A 19,045-nucleotide genomic window follows, 5' to 3' on the forward strand; every position below is an offset into this window, starting at 1 on the left:
TATGTCATTGTATTTCATAACCTGGTATATAACTTTTCAGTCTAACGTATTGACTCATACAATTCCTTACAGGCCTTATTTTTATCATTATATAAGAGCTTCAGAGATGTGCTTATGGAACGGCTGCCTCCTGTGTCGGCTGATGGAAAATTTCCCAAACTGAGGACTACCAATGTTGATTCGATGGCTGTCGACTATGAGGAGCCAGCAACTATGGAGGTGGACCATGACAATGGAAGAACTGATACCAGGCAAGTTAATGATCGCAAGCATCTTAGCTCTATATTTTATTGTTGTTTTATAATTTTCAAAAATATTTGTCAAACTATATGGACAGTCAATCAAACGGTGAAAAAGTATTTCCTCGCTATTCCACTGGGGAGCAGGAGCAGTGGTGCCTTTGCATGTTGGGTTACGTCAAGGCATTTTCGAGGCAATATGCAACTGAGGTTAGTCTAGTTCTCCAAAAACAGACAAAGTTTTACTTTTGCCATCGAAGGATCGTAATGTGATTTGTGATTGGCAGGGATAATTGTTGGGGTTTGTTGGGTTGGGGGGATGGCGGGGACCATCCAGAGGTTCTCGCACAGTTAAATTTTGATTTCTAGTGTGTTACTGTACGCCTTGGGTGGTGTTCTGTAATGGCTATTACTGTTTATCGGAAAAAAAAACCGAGGCTACAGAATTGTCTCTCTGTGCATTCTGAGTGCTTACAAGGTGGTCAATAGACTGCTTGATATCATAACCTATACCTTTTGGCCTCCCCTCCACCATAATCAATGAGGATCCGTTATTAAGCATATATGCAAGATCTGAAATCTTACTGTAGTTTTTCTTCTCCCGTCTCATCTGTATCTTTCTTACTGATGCTAGTTTGCTACTTTCCATGATTGGCAGATCTGGCCTCATATTGAAACACTGGACTCTGCAGTCTTTACTAGAGACGTCCATCCGCTTTTTCGCAAAGCTGCTTATGCAGGTTTATGCCGGTCAACCACTGAACTGTGACATTTATTTTGCAACTCATTTGCTGAACCATTGTGGCATGTTCATAGTTTTTAACATTTGTATTCAATATGAAGTCTCTTGCCCCAGTTATCAAAGTTGTGTTTTGCAGTGCCCCTTTTTGTTTTATCAAAAATAAAAAAGTAAAAGAAAATCGGCATTGGGAAATATGCATCTATATGCTTGTGCAGGTAATAGTTCCTGTATGACATCTTTGTAGCATCTTGGAGATAAATTAGGGTCTGAATCAGAGATTTATTGATGACCTGTGGATTAATGAAACAGCTGAAATATTGAAGGTCGATAAACCAACCAATATCTGTACCTTCAGATTTATCAACAGGTCTTTGCTGGTTGATGACCCGTCCAAACACTAGGAGAAATTCCTCAGCTTTTATGCGTGGATGACTTGTAGCATTTGCCAAAGTTGATGTTTTATGTGATTTCTTTCTATATTAGCTGGTTCCTGTTTTTATGCCTCAAGAGGCCCTGGATGACATCCACTCAAAACTCAAGGGACTTCTTATTTTGCTTTTTCGAAACTTGAGTCGCAACAAATCAACCACCAAAACTCAACATTTAAAATCCTATGGCACGAAGCATACGTTTCATGAATGTTTTCACCTTGCATTGCCGATACATCCTTCTGAATTGAAGGGTTGATGTCATCACTGAAAACCATCCAAAAATGCAAATCTATAGCTCTATATATTGCGTTTTATTTGATTGGGTGGTGGGAGGGGCAGAATTGTGGCTGCTAGCGGGCCGTGTTAGCCTCAGAGTTAGAAGAAAAGAGATGTACACCAATATGTTCGATGTCCAAGCTCTGTGAACGAATTAAGGGCCTGCTAGCCCTGGCATGAGATGCCTCAAAATTCTCCTCAGAATAATCCACAGTAGGAGAATCTGCTGGTGAAAATTATACGTTTATATTCATTTTAGCTTAAGAAACAATAACCTTCTTCTCGTTATCAATAAAATTCTCTTTTGCTGGGAAAATTAAATTAAGCCTTTTATCAAAAGTAGAGATAATCATGAACTGAGCATTCGGTCTAAATTATATTCATTTTTAGTTGGACTTAAGATTAGGCTTGTTTAAATTTTGATATTTTGTGTGCCCAAACCTAGCCCATGATTAACTTTAATCATGAGATCTTTTGTATTAAAATTAATATTTTTGATCAACTTCAAAAGCCTCAAGCCACTGCACTTTTGTTGCACAATTTTGGATCAAATCTGCAAAAATTCTTGAGGTTTACTAAATAATATCCAACCAAAAAACTAATTTGCACTAAAATTGAGAAGACCTGGAAATTTCAAAATTTGCAATGTAATCAAGGCAAAACTTTGGAGTTGCTTTAACTTCACTTTGAGTACACCTTATCACAATTTATCCTTGAGCCAATAGGTATATTCAAAACCATGACATGAACTTGCTATCATATTCTAGAGCCGGCCTGAACATGCGTTAACCTTGGGTTCCTGTACCATATCAACTTTTCTTTTAAAAAGATTTAACTTTATGCTCCGACAAATTAAAAGATTCTAAGTTAACTCCTTTATGAGTAAAACCAATTCAGTTCTCTCTCTCCTATGATAACTCATGTAGGCCTTTGAAAACTAATTTTCTACTGAATGTTATATTTCACCAGCATTAACAATGGCAAATGACCATTGGTTGACTCATAAACATAAATTTCAACCTTAAATCTAACACATCCAATAATCTCTGACAAATATAAGTAAGACCTAGTAATTTTGTCCAAAGATGGTAATTTAAAATTATTAGAGATTCTATCAAGATACATGCCTTATAGCGTCACAATAAAATCAACTCTATGAATAGGTAAAAACTCCTGTTTGTAGTATCCCATATATATATATTTACACTTTTACATGCTAATTTCATATATGATCCACATACAACTTTAACCGCTAAAGAAAACTCCACTCTGATTCTATGAAACTCTTTCTTAGCCCATGCCTTAAATAACTTCTTTTTAATGAACCCTAATTTTGCACCCAAAATAATTAAGAGCAAAAAAGAGAAGCATAAACACAGTTTGCACCCATATCAAGTTTCGGCTTTCAAAATCATTTAAATAACTAATGAACAAATAAATAGGGCACAAAGTAGTATTCCATGGCCAATTCTCTTGCACTCATCCTAGGTCGAACTTTAATAATTATAACCTGATACACAAATTGTCCAGCCCTTCTACGTTCCTTGAAGTCACTTTGAGATGCATGATCGGATGCAGTCAAGCTTGTATTATGTGTCGTGTGGTTGTGCATGCATGAAGGACCGCAATGTCTTTTCATGGAAGGCCTAACTCGGTGCTTGATCTATAACCTTTGGAAATTATAACTAAAAAACACAAATTAATGATTAACTGTATTAAATTTTTTATTGAATAAATAACTTACTAAATTTGAGAGGATCCTGAAGTATATATTGCTATTAGTTGACAGTCTATTTAATGATCCAATCTAATCCACACCAGGAATGGGCCATACTTTTCAAGCTCAATTAGATCCCAATAGCTCTGATTCAGATTTTTTGGGTTTATTTTCTGCTTACTCTGAGTTTGAAGCAGGTCATTCCAATCACTTGCAGCTCTATGTTCGCAGCTTGATTCTAATAGTTTTGGTTCAAATCTGATAATGGTTATTTCTGATCAGACGTTGATTGGAAGCATATCAATCCAAGCACTTGCCAGCCCTTGGCCGCCCAGAAATTGGTTTTTCATTCATTTTCAATCATAAGGCTGCCTTCCTTGCTGAAAATTAGCTAGTCTAATTCGTAATGTTTCAATAGGCTGCACTTTTGAGACGGAGTCCCTCTGTGCAGGTTTTGCAAAGTCTAAGGGTTTAGACCCAATTCAAGAAGAAAAATGCTTCATTGCACCACGACATTCCCCATTCCAGTCCCCGCCTTAGTGATTGGTGGGATGGTATACCGGACTCATTTGTTACTCACATCATGCCTTGTATCACGCCAATCCTCGATTGCCACAAGTAGGGCTACAAACTGATCGGGTTGGACCGACGCATGCTTGATCCCGACGTAACCCGATTTCATATTCGAGTCATTATTTTGGACTTGGATCCAACCCATTTGTTGACCGGGTCGGATCGAGTTGGTTTCATGGGAAGAATTTTAGACCCAATAGGTCATTCAAGTTGGATCTGGGTCAAGAATGATCTACCTCAACCCAAAATATTTAGGTTTGTGATCGGGTAGTATTGGGTTTTAAGTTTGGATCGAGCATTTAGCTATTCTGTTGTGGCTAAAATGAAACAAATGATAATTAAATATCAAATAACTAAATAATTAAAGTTGAGTTTCACTCAAAAAATTAATTTCATTCAAGTAATTGATCATTCTTAAGTTAACAAACTAAAATTTGTAATATATATATTGATATATCTAATGCATTATAAATAAGTATCCGGCAAAACAAACAATCAAGTATGAATGTCTAAATATAATTAAGTGGAAATAGATAAGAGAAGATGGGTTGTTGAAGTGAAAAAAAGAGAAATTAGTTTAAATAAGAGTTCATGCAATAAATTGAGAAAGATATTTAGAGTGAAGGAGAAGGAGATTTATACGAGTCAGCTATTGATATTGGACTACTGGATTGGATTCAGGTCAAAATGGGCCTCCTCTATGTTGTCCCAAATTTGACTCCGATGACATACGGGTTGGGTCGACCAGATCAAGCTGAAAAATCCAAGATCCATGCTTAACCTAGAATTTAGATTAGGTCTAATTTTTGAATCCGACTCATGGGTCTTCAAATACGAATCGAGTTGGGATCTAATTGGGTCATGGGTCAATCTAACCATTTGCAGACCTACCAAAAAAGGAGTGCTGCTCTTGGTGGATAAGTAGAGTGGTGTTGAGAAGTTCAAAAATCTTTGTAAGCCCCAACCCATGCCCCCAAAATATCTCCATGGATACATGCAACCATTTGAAAATTCTAAAACACTTTTTTTTTTGGTAATATGGATAGATCATACTACTCTAGTATGTACTAGAGTACATCCACATAAGTTAGAGGATACAATAATACGAAAAGAAAAAGAGGTAGCTTCAAGTTTATCCCACAAACAACCACCTGAATATTAAGCGAGATAAAAGATAACCCAGTCAGCAGCCCTGTTTATCTCCTTATACAAATGATTGACCCAGAAGGTGGCACAACCCATCACCATCATGCAGATGTCTTGCAACAACAGATGCTCACCATTAGCTCCCACCAGGTTCTGAATCCATCCAACCACCATCGCCGATTCCTCCTCATGTTGAATGCTGTCAGTTCTCAATATACTTCTTGCATAGGTGATACCCTCCTATGTAACCCTCAACTCCGCTCCAGGAACCGAAGCATCATAGATGCGCTTGCGCTCAGCTTCCACCAATCTAGAGTCAGAATCACTGATCACGAATCCACTCCAGCCCTGTGTCTGCTGTTAGATAGGCTTCCATTGAAGTTGACCTTAAGAAAGCTCCAAGGTGGGGACTCCCAAGAGATGAGGATCGTCCGAGTTGCTGTGGGAGTCCAACAGGAGTCTCAGATGTTCCTTGCTATCTTAAGTTCACCAGTAGAGAGGAGCTGGAGAATCTCGACTACATGAAGTAGCGTTGTCCACCAGTTGCCCAGGATGCTGCCTTCTATTTTCAAACACACGGGCGTTTTGAGCAAGCCAGATATGTAGGCAACATAGGCTGCCCTGATACTTAAAGGGACGATGGTTGGGCTTCTCATAGTTTCCATCGGTAAGGCCAAGAAAGCTTCAGTCAGTGCTGTCTGCTGCAAAAATGTTAGGTTGGTTGCAGAACACCTTCATACCTGAGTCGTCCTCGGGCAATGGAACAACACATGAGCTACAGACTCCTTCGACGAATAGTCCATGCAGGAAAGGGGGAGCCTCAGCCTACTTGGCTCGGCTCTATAAAGATCACAAAAGTCATCGCCTCTAACCTTCGATCTAGTGGTCATCCTCCATATCCTCCTATTCAGGTGTCACGCCCCGAGCCCGAGGCGCGGCAGACGCCGCACGCCCGCACGGCGGGCCGCACGGGCGCGCAAGGCATCGGATCATATCAAAGCAGATACAGCTATTCAAAGATGACATAATTATTTAAATTGTTCAAAAGCAGTCTTACAAAATTTCAAATAACATATGCTGATGTAAGTCAAATACTCTAATCAATCTAACTAAAGGACCAATAACTGAAGAAATCGTCGGAAAATCTAACGCACTCCCCAATCCCGTGCGATCAAGCCTCTGGATCTGAAAAATAGAGAAAATAAAATAATGAGCTACACTAGCCCAGTAAGCAACAAAATACCCCAAAGTGGGGTCAGAGCATATCTGGTCAAAATACAGGATAATGACTGGAATAAATCATAAATAACATCATTTTACTGTTTTCAAAACTTATTATCATTTTTCCAAAAATATAATATCAGAATCTCAACATGATAGGCTACAGCCACGTAACCCAGTGGCATGGGTTACACAAAGTGCCAAATCCACTATTTTTATCCACCGATGGCAGCCGGTGTTGCACAAAAGTGCCAAATCCACTATATTTACCCACCGATGGCAGCCGGTGTCCAGAAACCACTATTCTAATCACCGGTGGCGCGGTGTCGAAATCGGTTCCTCACAGATTACAAGTCGACAGGTCCAACGTATAATTCCCATTGGCGGGGCCAGAACAGAACAGAACATATCATAGCCATGCTGAGAATACATATATATAAAAACAGATTTCATAAATTTTCCAGTCATAGTTTACGGATTTCAAAGCATAATTTTCAAATGAAATTTAACATGCCAGACCCATTTTACTAAATACAAAACATATTTCAGAATTTAATCTATTTATCAAATAATTTAGAAATCACACTCGAAGTATTAAGTTACTTACCTCTTCTCGCTTAACCCCTACTTCAGATAGGCGGATCAGGTTCACCTGTTTAAATTTAATTAATTTCTTGTTAATTTCAGAGCTAAGCAAAATTCAGAAATAATACTACTGGGTACGGCCCAACAGGTCCTAGAGTAGGCCCATAATGGGCATGGCCCGATAGGGCCCACATCGGACACGGCCCAATGGGCCCGCATAGACTCGGTCCAATAGGGCCCCCAAGGTTGGCCTCTAATTCATTTATAAGATTCATTTCAGGGACCAATATCTAATTACAGAGTACTTTTCCGTAATAAAACTTGGATAAAAGGACCATAGAATTATATTTGAGGACTTTTATATAATAAATCTTTTTTTTAGGGATCAAACATAAATTTCAGAAGACCCTTTTGTGAAATAACATAATGTCAAGGGCTTAACTGCAAAATTCTATTTATTGGCCAAATGGGTTCGGGTTTCGGATCTGAATTGGGTTTCGGGTTTCGGATTTGAACTGGGTTTCGGGTTTCGGGTCTGAATTGGGTTTCGGGTTTCGGATTTCGGATTCAAATTTCGGGTTTTGGATTTTCGGGTTTGGTTTAAAGCTGGGCCCAAGTTGGGCCCACCGTGAACTGGGCCCAAGTTGGGCCCACCATGAACTGGGCCCAATCTTGGCCAAGTTCGGCCCATAACGGGCCTTCTTCCTTCCCAATCTCCCTACGGACAGGGGAGATGGGAAAATAGGGGAGGAAGGGGGGGCCGGCCTAGGTGGCCGGACAGTGGCCCGGCCGGCGGCTCGCGGGGGACACGGCCGTCGGTAGGGCGGTCGTGGCCGGCGGCAGAGTGCCACGGCGGCTCAGCCGTGGAGGGAGGATCCGAGGATGACCTCGGTTTGGGGCTTGAACAGAAAAAAAACATGAAATACAGGGCAAGAGAAGGCTTACCGGCGGTCGACGGAGGCGGCGGGAGGAAGATCTCGGCCGCGGCTGTTGGATCCGGCGGTCAAGCGACGGCGGCGTTCGAAACCGAGAGAATGGATCTCGGAACAGGGGATGGCCGCGAGGGGGATCCGGACGGTGCTCGGTCGGGAAGAGGACGCCGGTCACTTGGGAGGCAAGAACAAAGGAAGAAGAGGGAGGAGAGGGAGGAGAGGGAGAGGAGGAGATGGAGGAGAGGGAGGAGGGCTCGGGTGATCTCCGAAGGAGGAGGAACGGGGGTTTTATAACCCCATTGTAACGGCTCTCCGCCGCGGAAATTGCGGTGGAGGCGAAATCAGCGGCCGTGCATGCGGCCGCGAGGTGGATGCGGGACGACCGCGGTGCAGCCGCGGGATGCCCGCGGCGTCTCTGCGCCCGAAGAAGATGCAGGGGATCGCAAAACGCGATCCCCTGCTACGCCCCTTCCGAAAGGGGTGTTGGGCTGAAGTCGGCTGGGGCTGCCGGCTTCAGCCCAGTATCTCACATTCTCTCCCCCTTAAGAAAATTTTGTCCTCGAAATTTGAGAGATCTAGGCCTTTCAAATTTAGAAATGCTCAGCCCATTGAGTAATACAAATCCAAGATCTCATTCTCCTTGATCAAAATCAGTGTGATAGATAGCTTTAGATCAATTATCAAAAATTTCATAAGTAACTAGATAAAATCTCAGATTGAAATTATCATCTTGATGCATATTCACTCGAGTCAGATCAGGATCGATTCACAACAGGATTGATTAAAATTAGTTGCGTTTGGGATAGAACTTGAAATGAAATAGATCTCATACAGTTATCAAGGTAGTGTGCTGATCCCTCAAAGGATAATGACCAACCTTAGAGTCAAATCATTATATTGCTAAGAATATGATTCACAAAATGAACATGTACTGATGATCATTAGATGCAACGATTTATCTCAAAAATGATTTGCATCAAATCACAAAAGCAGGTCTAAGAAGGCAAAGTATTGATACCATAATTCAATATGCCACAAGCTTTTAACCTAAACTTATAAATCATAAGATAGGAGCAAATAATGCGTGGTTTGTTCAGATACTTAACAAATTAGACCATAGTTGGTCAACAATCAACTAACCCGAGTCATGATACGCTCAAATTATTATTATTATTATTATTTTCTTAGCATACCCAAAAATAGCAAAGTTTATCCAAGAGATAACATAATCATATCATGATTGACCTGAGAATCAATAGTATTCACCTTTTCTTATTAACAAAATCTTTCATTATTGAACAACAGTCTTTCATCATAACATGTTACCAAAACACAGTCAATATTTTTGACCAGTTTAAATTTACTCAGTCCATCAAATTTTCGCTGCGCAACTCAGATCAATATTCTCCAAACTTTCTTAATGATCCCAGATTATCAGCATTTTTTTTTCTTTTTAATATCCAAGCAAAATTTTATCCTTGCTTCCCAAGTACACTAGGTCATGATTAACCCTTGAGATAGTTGTCGTATTTATACCATCATATGATCAAGTAATCATATTCTAGATCCAAATTTGAACTAAGCCAATTCTAGTTTTCCTTGGCAATTCCATTATACAAGTTGATATTTATTCTAAGCTTTGATAATTAAAAGATTCTAGATTAATTTACTCAGGAGCTTACTCAATCATTCCGAATCTTTTCTTTTAGGCTAAACTTATTTGGGCCTCTCATGAAATCCCACTTGCATTTCTCATATGGTGATACAAAATCCACAATCAACTCATAGCCTTGATTAATAAATATTTAACTCACAAAAATCTAATAATCTGGTTCAAAGATTTACAAGAAATTCCTCCAAGATATAAGCTCTATGATTTTACATTGAGATCAATTCCTTAAATAAGTAAAATATTTTTTTTTATTTGCAGTACTGCAAACATTTCGGAATCTTGTAAACTACTAGACTTAGAGAATCTATTCAAAACACCACAAACTCATTAACTATTTCATCCCTTTAGTAATAGTTCCCTCTTTTTTTTTTAATATATATATTGCAGATAAAATAATCTACTGATAACACAATGATATCCATATCGATCAAAATTAAAAACACTATACTTTCCAACGAAATTTTTCATTAACAAGAAAAACCATCAAGAACTTTTCCAAATCAAAGAGATCCTATTGTCGACCAACCCAAAATATTTTAATACTATAATATTTTCAAGACGTACTAATTGACTTCCCATCAAATACCAATCTTAATTGTAAAACGAAAAGATATAAAATTTCAAGTCCCAAGTAGAGCCAAAGAAGAACTCTTGAGTCTCATCCTTAAATATATTTTACTTATATATAACAATTTCATGTTTGATCCATCTACATATTTTAACCTCGAAGAATATCATAAAATCTCTCCTAGTTCAAACATTAGACAACTTCCTATGAACGAAACTTAACTTGCCACCAAATAATTAACTTCAAACTAGAAGTAATATCCAAAATACCTGATATCAAGTTGAACTTCCAAAATAATTACGTTGCACAATAATATCCAATGACTAATATTTCTTCACTTAATTTAGTCAAAATCTAATTAATCATAATTTGAAATACAAATTGCTCCACCAAGAAAACTCTCAGAATAACTTATTCACACTTTGGTTACGACTATAATTAGGTTGCATTCTAATTTTAGCATTTCAAAATTCTAATAAAATAATATAAATTTATCAATAGCAAAAGCAAATAAATACCTTCGTATAATGGCTTAATGTCTACCCATCTCTCAAACTTTCCGACGAATCCTAAAGATCCTAAAACTTAAGCTCCATCCGACTATTTCAAGCACAATCCCTAAGAATCTGAAACCTAAGCTCTGATATCACCAAATCTGTCACGCCACGAGCCCGAGGCGCGGCAGACGCCGCACGCCCACACGGCGGGCCGCACGGGCGCGCAAGGCATCGGATCATATCAAAGCAGATACAGCTATTCAAAGATGATATAATTATTTAAATTATTCAAAAGCAGTCTTACAAAATTTCAAATAACATATGCTGATGTAAGTCAAATACTCTAATCAATCTAACTAAAGGACCAATAACTGAAGGAATCGTCGGAAAATCTAACGCACTCCCCAATCCCGTGCGATCAAGCCTCTGGATCTGAAAAATAGAGAAAATAAAATAATGAGCTACACTAGCCCAGTAAGCAACAAAATACCCCAAAGTGGGGTCAGAGCATATCAGGTCAAAATACAGGATAATGACTGGAATAAATCATAAATAACATCATTTTACTGTTTTCAAAACTTATTATCATTTTTCCAAAAATATAATATCAGAATCTCAACATGATAGGCTACGGCCACGTAACCCAGTGGCATGGGTTGCACAAAGTGCCAAATCCACTATTTTTATCCACCAATGGCAGCCGGTGTTGCACAAAAGTGCCAAATCCACTATATTTACCCACCGATGGCAGCCGGTGTTCAGAAACCACTATTCTAATCACCGGTGGTGCGGTGTCGAAACCGGTTCCTCACAGATTACAAGTCGACAGGTCCAACGTATAATTTTCATTGGCGGGGCCAGAACAGAACAGAACATATCATAGCCATGCTGAGAATACATATATATAAAAACAGATTTCATAAATTTTTCAGTCATAGTTTACGGATTTCAAAGCATAATTTTCAAATGAAATTTAACATGCCAGACCCATTTTACTAAATACAAAACATATTTCAGAATTTAATCTATTTATCAAATAATTTGGAAATCACACTCAAAGTATTAAGTTACTTACCTCTTCTCACTTAACCCCTACTTCAGATAGGCGGATCAGGTTCACCTGTTTAAATTTAATTAATTCCTTGTTAATTTCATAGCTAAGCAAAATTCAGAAATAATACTACTGGGTACGGCCCAACAGGTCCTAGAGTTGGTCCATAATGGGCATGGCCCGATAGGGCCCACATCGGACACGGCCCAATGGGCCCGCATAGACTCGGTCCAATAGGGCCCCCAAGGTTGGCCTCTAATTCATTTATAAGATTCATTTCAGGGTCCAATATCTAATTACAGAGTACTTTTCCGTAATAAAACTTGGATAAAAGGACCATAGAATTATATTTGAGGACCTTTATATAATAAATCTTTCTTTTAGGGATCAAACATAAATTTCAGAAGACCCTTTTGTGAAATAACATACTGTCAAGGGCTTAACTGCAAAATTCTATTTATTGGCCAAATGGGTTCGGGTTTTGGGTCTGAATTGGGTTTCGGGTTTCGGGTTTGAACTGGGTTTCGGGTTTCGGGTCTGAGCTGGGTTTCGGATTTCGGATTCAGATTTCGGATTTTGGATTTTCGGGTTTGGTTTAAAGCTGGGCCCAAGTTGGGCCCACCGTGAACTGGGCTCAAGTTGGGCCCACCATGAACTGGGCCCAATCTTGGCCAAGTTCGGCCCATAACGGGCCTTCTTCCTTCCCAATCTCCCCACGGACAGGGGAGATGGGAAAATAGGGGAGGAAGGGGGGGCCGGCCTAGGTGGCCGGACAGTGGCCCGGCCGGCGGCTCGCGGGGGACACGGCCGTCGGTAGGGCGGTCGTGGCCGGCGGCAGAGTGCCACGGCGGCTCGGCCGTGGAGGGAGGATCCGAGGATGACTTCGGTTTGGGGCTTGAACAAAAAAAAAACATGAAATACAGGGCAAGAGAAGGCTTACCGGCGGTCGACGGAGGCGGCGGGAGGAAGATCTCGGCCGTAGCTGTTCGATCCGGCGGTCAAGCGACGGCGGCGTTCGAAACCGAGAGAATGGATCTCGGAACAGGGGATGGCCGGGAGGGGGATCCGGACGGCGCTCGGTCGGGAAGAGGATGCCGGTCACTCGGGAGGCAAGAACAAAGGAAGAAGAGGGAGGAGAGGGAGGAGAGGGAGAGAAGGAGACGGAGGAGAGGGAGGAGGGCTCGGGTGATCTCCGAAGGAGGAGGAACGAGGGTTTTATAACCCCATTGTAACGGCTCTCCGCCGTGGGAATTGCGGCGGAGGCGAAATCAGCGGCCGTGCATGCGGCCGCGAGGTGGACACAGGACGACCGCGGTGCAGCCGCGGGATGCCCGCAGCGTCTCTGCGCCCGAAGAAGATGGAGGGGATCGCGTTTGCGATCCCCTGCTACGCCCCTTCCGAAAGGGGTGTTGGGCTGAAGTCGGCTGGGGCTGCCGGCTTCAGCGCAGTATCTCACATCAGGACCCTCTCCTAGGGGTCGGCACTGTCAGAATTTTTTCTACCAACTGATCTATGAAGAAGTGCCAAATATCATCAACATTCCACTTCCTCTCATCAGAAAGAATTAGACTGCAGACCCTGAGTCCTTCCACATACTCTGGGTTAACTGTAGTAGGCCAAGCCTTACTGGACCCAGATGTCATCCATCCCATCAACCATCTGCCCATCTCCAATGATCAAAGGTAGTACCAAAGGAGCTCGGGTGCACATCTCCCTTCAGATATAACAGTAGTGGCGACCAGCTTTAAATTCTGTCACAGTAGTCGCAGGCCATACTTGGCCCTTTTCATAGAGCTCCATAAGCCTTCCTGCTCTAGCATATATCTGGCTATATGCCTGGCAACCAAGACCTCTCTTTCCATCATCAGTAAGTGAATACCTAACCTATTGTGATAAAGAGGCTGACAAACCACCTCCCATGCAAGCAAGTGCACTCCGCCCCTAACCTCCTGAGGACCCCATAGAAACCTCCTAAACATCTATTCTAGTCTCACCAATGTGGCCTTTGGTAAAACAGTGCTGTACAGAAGATAGACTAGGACCGAGTTGAGGATTGTACTAATTAAAGTGACCCTGCCCATCATAGAGAGTGCTCTTGCGTTCCACCCCTCAAGCCGTCGCTGGTCTACCTTTTGCCCGCCTTTCATAACCTCCTCCTAGCAATGGGTACGCTAAGATACCTCCATATGCCCTCTTGTTTTCCTATACCCAGGACGTCAGTAACTCTGCTCCTGATCTGTGGCTTGATCTTCAGGCTGAATTGGATAGCAAATTTGGTTAAATTCACTTGTTGCCCAGACTCCGCATAGTATGTTTCCAAAATATTTCTGATAGCCATTGCATTTTGAATTGTGGCTCGGATCAGGATCATGCAGTCATCAGAAAAAAGGTGTGAGATCAACTCCAATGAGGGAGATGGTCTATAGGCCTCCAGGACCCTAGACAAGGAAGCTATTTGAAGGGCTCTAGATAGGGTATCAACACAAATAATGGAAAGTTAAAGTGATAGAGGACAACCTTGTCTCAACCCGACCATAGAGTCAAAGAATGGTGTTGGCATTCTCCAGACTAGCATAGCAAAGGAGGGAGTCTACACAACCTAAGATCCACCTGATCCAAACATTATGAAAGCTATAGCTTACTAATACCTAAGAAAGAAACTGCTAGCTCATCCGATCATAGGCCCGCTCCATATCATTCTTGATTGCCATCAAGCTACGTTGGCATGGAGCCCTATAAAGATCATGCAGGAACTTCTATTCAATGAGTACATTGTTCGAGATACTCCATCCACCCGCTATTTAGGGCTAATAAGAAGAGGCAAAAGTCTCTTCAGTCTAGACACCATGACCTTCGCTACCATCTTATAAAGCATGGTGCACAAGCCGATAGGTCTATAATAACTAGGTTTGATGGCATTCTATCTCTTCGGGACCAAGATGACGTAGGTCTTCTTCCAATCTCGGGGCATAGAGCTCGTGCTAAAGAACTGTTGGACCGCTATAATTACCTCCTGACGAATAATACTCCAATACCTAAGGAAGAAGGGGGGAAACCATCCAGAGTTGGAGATTTGTCCTCTGCTAGGGACCAAATAGCCTCACACACCTTCTCCGCGTCCATTGGATTGATGAGCAAAGCATTTTCAAAGTCCGAGATCTTCTCGGTGGGCATGGGTCCAAAGACAACCCCACTGCGCCAAAGATGAGCCGTTTACCTAAATCTGAAAAACTGCAAGAGCTTCCGATTGATGACATCGGCATCATCAATCATCTGGCTGCTACTGTCCCTTAGCTTTGGATCATGTTCCTCTATTCTCTGATAGTGGTCGACTGGTGGAAGAATCTAGTATTCTTGTCTTCTTCCCTAATCCACCGCACCTTAGATTTCTACCTCCAGAGCACCTCCTGTTGGCACAACAAGGAGTGGTGCATTGCCAGCTTTCCTATGAGCCTGCCATCTCCTTAGGGGCAATCCCCCACACTGATCCTCCACAGCTTGGAAATGGGCTATTGAGTCCTTCACTTCCTCTAATCTCCTGAAAATATTTTCCACCTCCTCTCTATTCCATCTTTGGATCCCACACTTAGTTAACTCTAGCTTGCGGGTGACTGGGTACATAGCATTTCCTTGCACCGCCGTCCTCCACACATCATGCAATTGTGGATAAGAAAGCTAGATTTTCTCAAAATGGAAGGAGCTTCAATAGGGAATGGCTTGATTTGCTGACCAGGATTGGGCAATGATCTGAGTAGCATTGGATCCAACCGGCTATGGCAAAGGCCCGATTAATCCTTTTCCAAACTCTCGCTCTGCAAATGCGATCATTGCACTAAGTAAATCTGGGTCTCGTGAAGCAAAGGTCGACAAGGCCATTGGAAGATATGAAATCCTAAAACTCCCTTACCTCTAGCTTACTAGAGAAGATCTTGATGCCCCTCTTCTTCTGAGGCCCATTAATACAGTTGAAATCTCCTGCCACAATAGCAGGAACCTTCCGTCGAATCAGGCTCACCACCTCCTCCCACAAGGTACGTTGTTTCCGGTAATCCGTGCTGGCATACACCGCAGACAAAATCCAAGGTTCCTTATTGCATTTAAAGATCACCATAACTTGTTGGCTACAATTGTGAAACACATCAATAATGACACATCCCAACTTCCACACCACTATAATGCACCCAGATAAACCTCTGGACTCCTCTACATAAAAACCCCATGAGGGGGAGAAACGCTGTCTAGTTCGCTATAGACTCCCACCAGATAGGTGCATTTCAACTAAAACATGCATATTCAGGTCATGCAATTGCACAAGCCATCTGAAGAAGATGACAAAGGATGGCTTTCCAGCTCCTCTACAATTCCATAATGAGAACTTCATCACAAACCAGCAGAAGATTCAGATAGATAGGTGCCACCCCCATCAGTACATGGCTTCCCGACATTAATAGATCTAATCTGCCCCTCCCTTGAACTTGATTCAGCAGGATCCCCGATTAAGGCTATTTTAGCTCGTCGGACCACCTACTCATGCCCATCACCTGCTGCTAGGCATCCAGCCACCCAACCCATTTCCTCCTCACGTCCACCTCCTTGCTTCGTCTAACTCATCGGTCCAGGCAAGCCTTCCTCATCGACGGCTATCATTAGGTTGCTGTCCCCTACACTTGTTGGTCCGGGTACGGTGACCAAGACCTCCTCCACATCCCGATAAGGATAGTCGCCCCCTCCTCCCTCCCGGTGGTTGTTGGCTTGCCACCAAGGGCGCCAGACTGCCGAAGGTTCCTGGCTTATGCGTTCGACGCAAAGATGGAGAAGACGATTGAGGTTGGGGAAGGCCAGTGCTCCTTTCCATCGTACTCGTTACTGTATTCCGGGTTGGCACATGGGCCAGGCCGAAGATGACCCCCTTCGCATGGGTGGTCACTTGAGGAGAGACCAGGCTTCTAGCTGTCATGAGCTGGCCCAAGCTTGAGCCCACTTGAGCCATAATAGTATCCGAGGGCTTGGCACATCAGCCGAGCCCAGAAGCCCGCCTCCACTAGGCCGGCCTGCTTCCTCTGGTGACTCGAAGCCTAACTCCAATCCCGAACCAGGCTGACTCAGCTCGCAACCCGGCAAACAAGACTCGTCGTCAGGGTGACCTTTCATCGGAGATCTTCGCTATGCCACCTTGGATGGCTTCTGCCACCCATCTGAATTTGGTGGAGACCCTGGCAAAATCAGTCAATTTCGAGGGAAACTTGGCCCGAACTGAGATGAACCCATCCCCAATGTCGACTTTGGGGTCAACTCAGCCTCTTTCCTGAGCCTCACCCCTCCCTTGGAAATCCTAAGTGTCCAAATTTTCTCCATGGCCAACCAAGGTCCAAAGATCGGGCACTCCGCACAGTAGGATGCTCCTCCTCCACTGCTTGGGGGTCTCCTTACCAGTTTCCACCACCATTGTGGTTGGATAAGCTCCACTTAGATCACCATTTTCTGCCATTGATGAGGAACACTCCTCATCCTTGTAGCCAATCCTTCCATAGTAGTAGCAGAATCTAAGATGTTCTCAAATACGAAGCATTTCCAGAAGACCCTAGACCGCCCCCGAATGAGGATACCCAGCTTGAGCAGTTTTAGGGCATCGATCTCGACTTTTATCCTGGCATACCCCAACTTCTTTGGTTGGTCAGTGAAGATATTGAGCACCAACGAGTGGTCGGCCGCCGCGGCGATGTTCGAGATCGTTTCCTTCCCCCCAAATTTCAAGGGCAAGCATGGTAGTCGCATCCACACAACGGTCGTTTTGACAACATCTTTACCCGGGACAAAATCAGGCACCTAGGGTTCCATGGCCAACAGTTGGCCTATCACCCTGCCATGGGTCTCGGGCCAGAGCAGCATCCCGGTCCGTCTTCATCTTGAAGCGGAACACGATGAGCTCCTCAACCCTGGGGTAGGGCTCCACATTATAGTCGAGTTTCCCCCTCATCTTGAAATTTCGAGCAACCTGATCGGCCAGCATGCTTCGACCGAGACTCCGAGCAATTAATGGCGTGGACTTCCAGGCCTATCTCAAAGCTTCGACCCTCTCTGCTGGCAGCTTCAAAACCTTGGTGAAGTAGCATTGGAGATTCTCCAACTCATCTTCGAAGATCTTATGATTGGTCCACATTGCTTGCCGGTGGTGGCCCTAGACCACTCGTAACCATGTGGGACCTTCTCAGTTCGCCTTAGGGATGTCCAATCATCACTCCTGTTGGTAACCTTTCGCCACTTTTTTACTCTGATTCACCCATTGTTGCCGACAAAAAGCCACGGTTGCATGATTTTCGAAATACGCGCTCGGCAGATCGCTCCCCCTCTCCTATTCCACAAATGAAATTGTACTCTGTAAATCTGACTGCTTCTGAAGCACTTTGAAACCGTGAGCTCCTCTGATGGAGGTACAAACCACCTGGGCTATGCTCCCAACGTGCTAAAGCTGCAATTTGTGTCATACAAAGCTGCCAAGTTATCCATCAGGTGCATCCCTTTAACCCATCCATAGTCTTATTTTTTTTTTTTTTAAGTTTGTCCAGTTCTTTTTCAATCTTACCAGCATTCATTAGAATTTGTGCCTCCAAGTAAAAATACTATAATTCTATCTGCAAATATCTGCTACAGGACCCTAATTTTTATTTGGATGCCTCTAATTAATAATCAGATGCAATGGTTGTCACATTTTGGTTGTCTAATACTAAAACAGGTGCTATAATTTTGCAACTAACTTGGTAAGATTACATGCTTTGGAAAAAGTGAACATAATCCACTTTGATTAATATTATCTATTGTATTATCAGAATAATATAATGTCGTACTATTATAATCTATTTGTTTCATCTTATGGGAGTATGCTATATCATAAATTATGCATTCACTGTTATGCTGTCCATTTCGTAAAAATAACATAGTAATATGCAAAAGTACATAACATGATACTGTTAATATTAAATATAAGCAATTTTGATTACTGCGATAACATCAATAATATGATAAAATGATATCATATGTAAATAAGTAAACATACTTTATAATATGAGATGTTAATTCTCATATTAAAAATAACAGTATTGTGGTAATACTAATATGATATCATTTTGATGGTATTTGAAAGTTATTGATAATATTATTATATTGTAGGATATAATTATATTTATTTGTAGTCACAAGACTATTATATATCAATGTTATATTGCATATCATGTTTCTAATATTATACCTGCTTTTGTATACAATTAATATATACTATTACTATGCTATTATATTTGCAGGGCGTATAATGATATACCATTTTTATATTGACGATATACTTTTTATATATTGATAGAGTAATATAACATTATTATATTATTTTAATTTTAAGACATG

At 42.0% G+C, this 19,045-nt stretch overlaps 1 protein-coding gene across 2 annotated transcripts in view; it reads left to right on the plus strand.

Moving 5' to 3' along the window:
• The window catches only part of ABH1 (ARM repeat superfamily protein), a 39,545-nt gene extending 38,442 nt beyond the window's left edge, over positions 1–1,103 (plus strand). For both annotated transcript variants that reach the window (XM_008812566.6, XM_088702764.2), the window contains 3 exons: positions 73–251; positions 338–449; positions 898–1,103. In XM_008812566.6, the coding sequence (XP_008810788.4) occupies positions 73–251; positions 338–449; positions 898–1,008 (402 nt within the window). In that variant the 3' untranslated portion in view covers positions 1,009–1,103. The remainder of the gene's footprint in view (positions 1–72; positions 252–337; positions 450–897) is intronic.
• Positions 1,104–19,045: the final 17,942 nt, after the last annotated feature.

The sequence above is a fragment of the Phoenix dactylifera genome, chromosome 8 (assembly GCF_051530095.1).
Source record: "Phoenix dactylifera cultivar Ajwa chromosome 8, Ajwa_hap1_PhDact_Kaust_v1.1, whole genome shotgun sequence".
Taxonomy (NCBI): domain Eukaryota; kingdom Viridiplantae; phylum Streptophyta; class Magnoliopsida; order Arecales; family Arecaceae; genus Phoenix; species Phoenix dactylifera.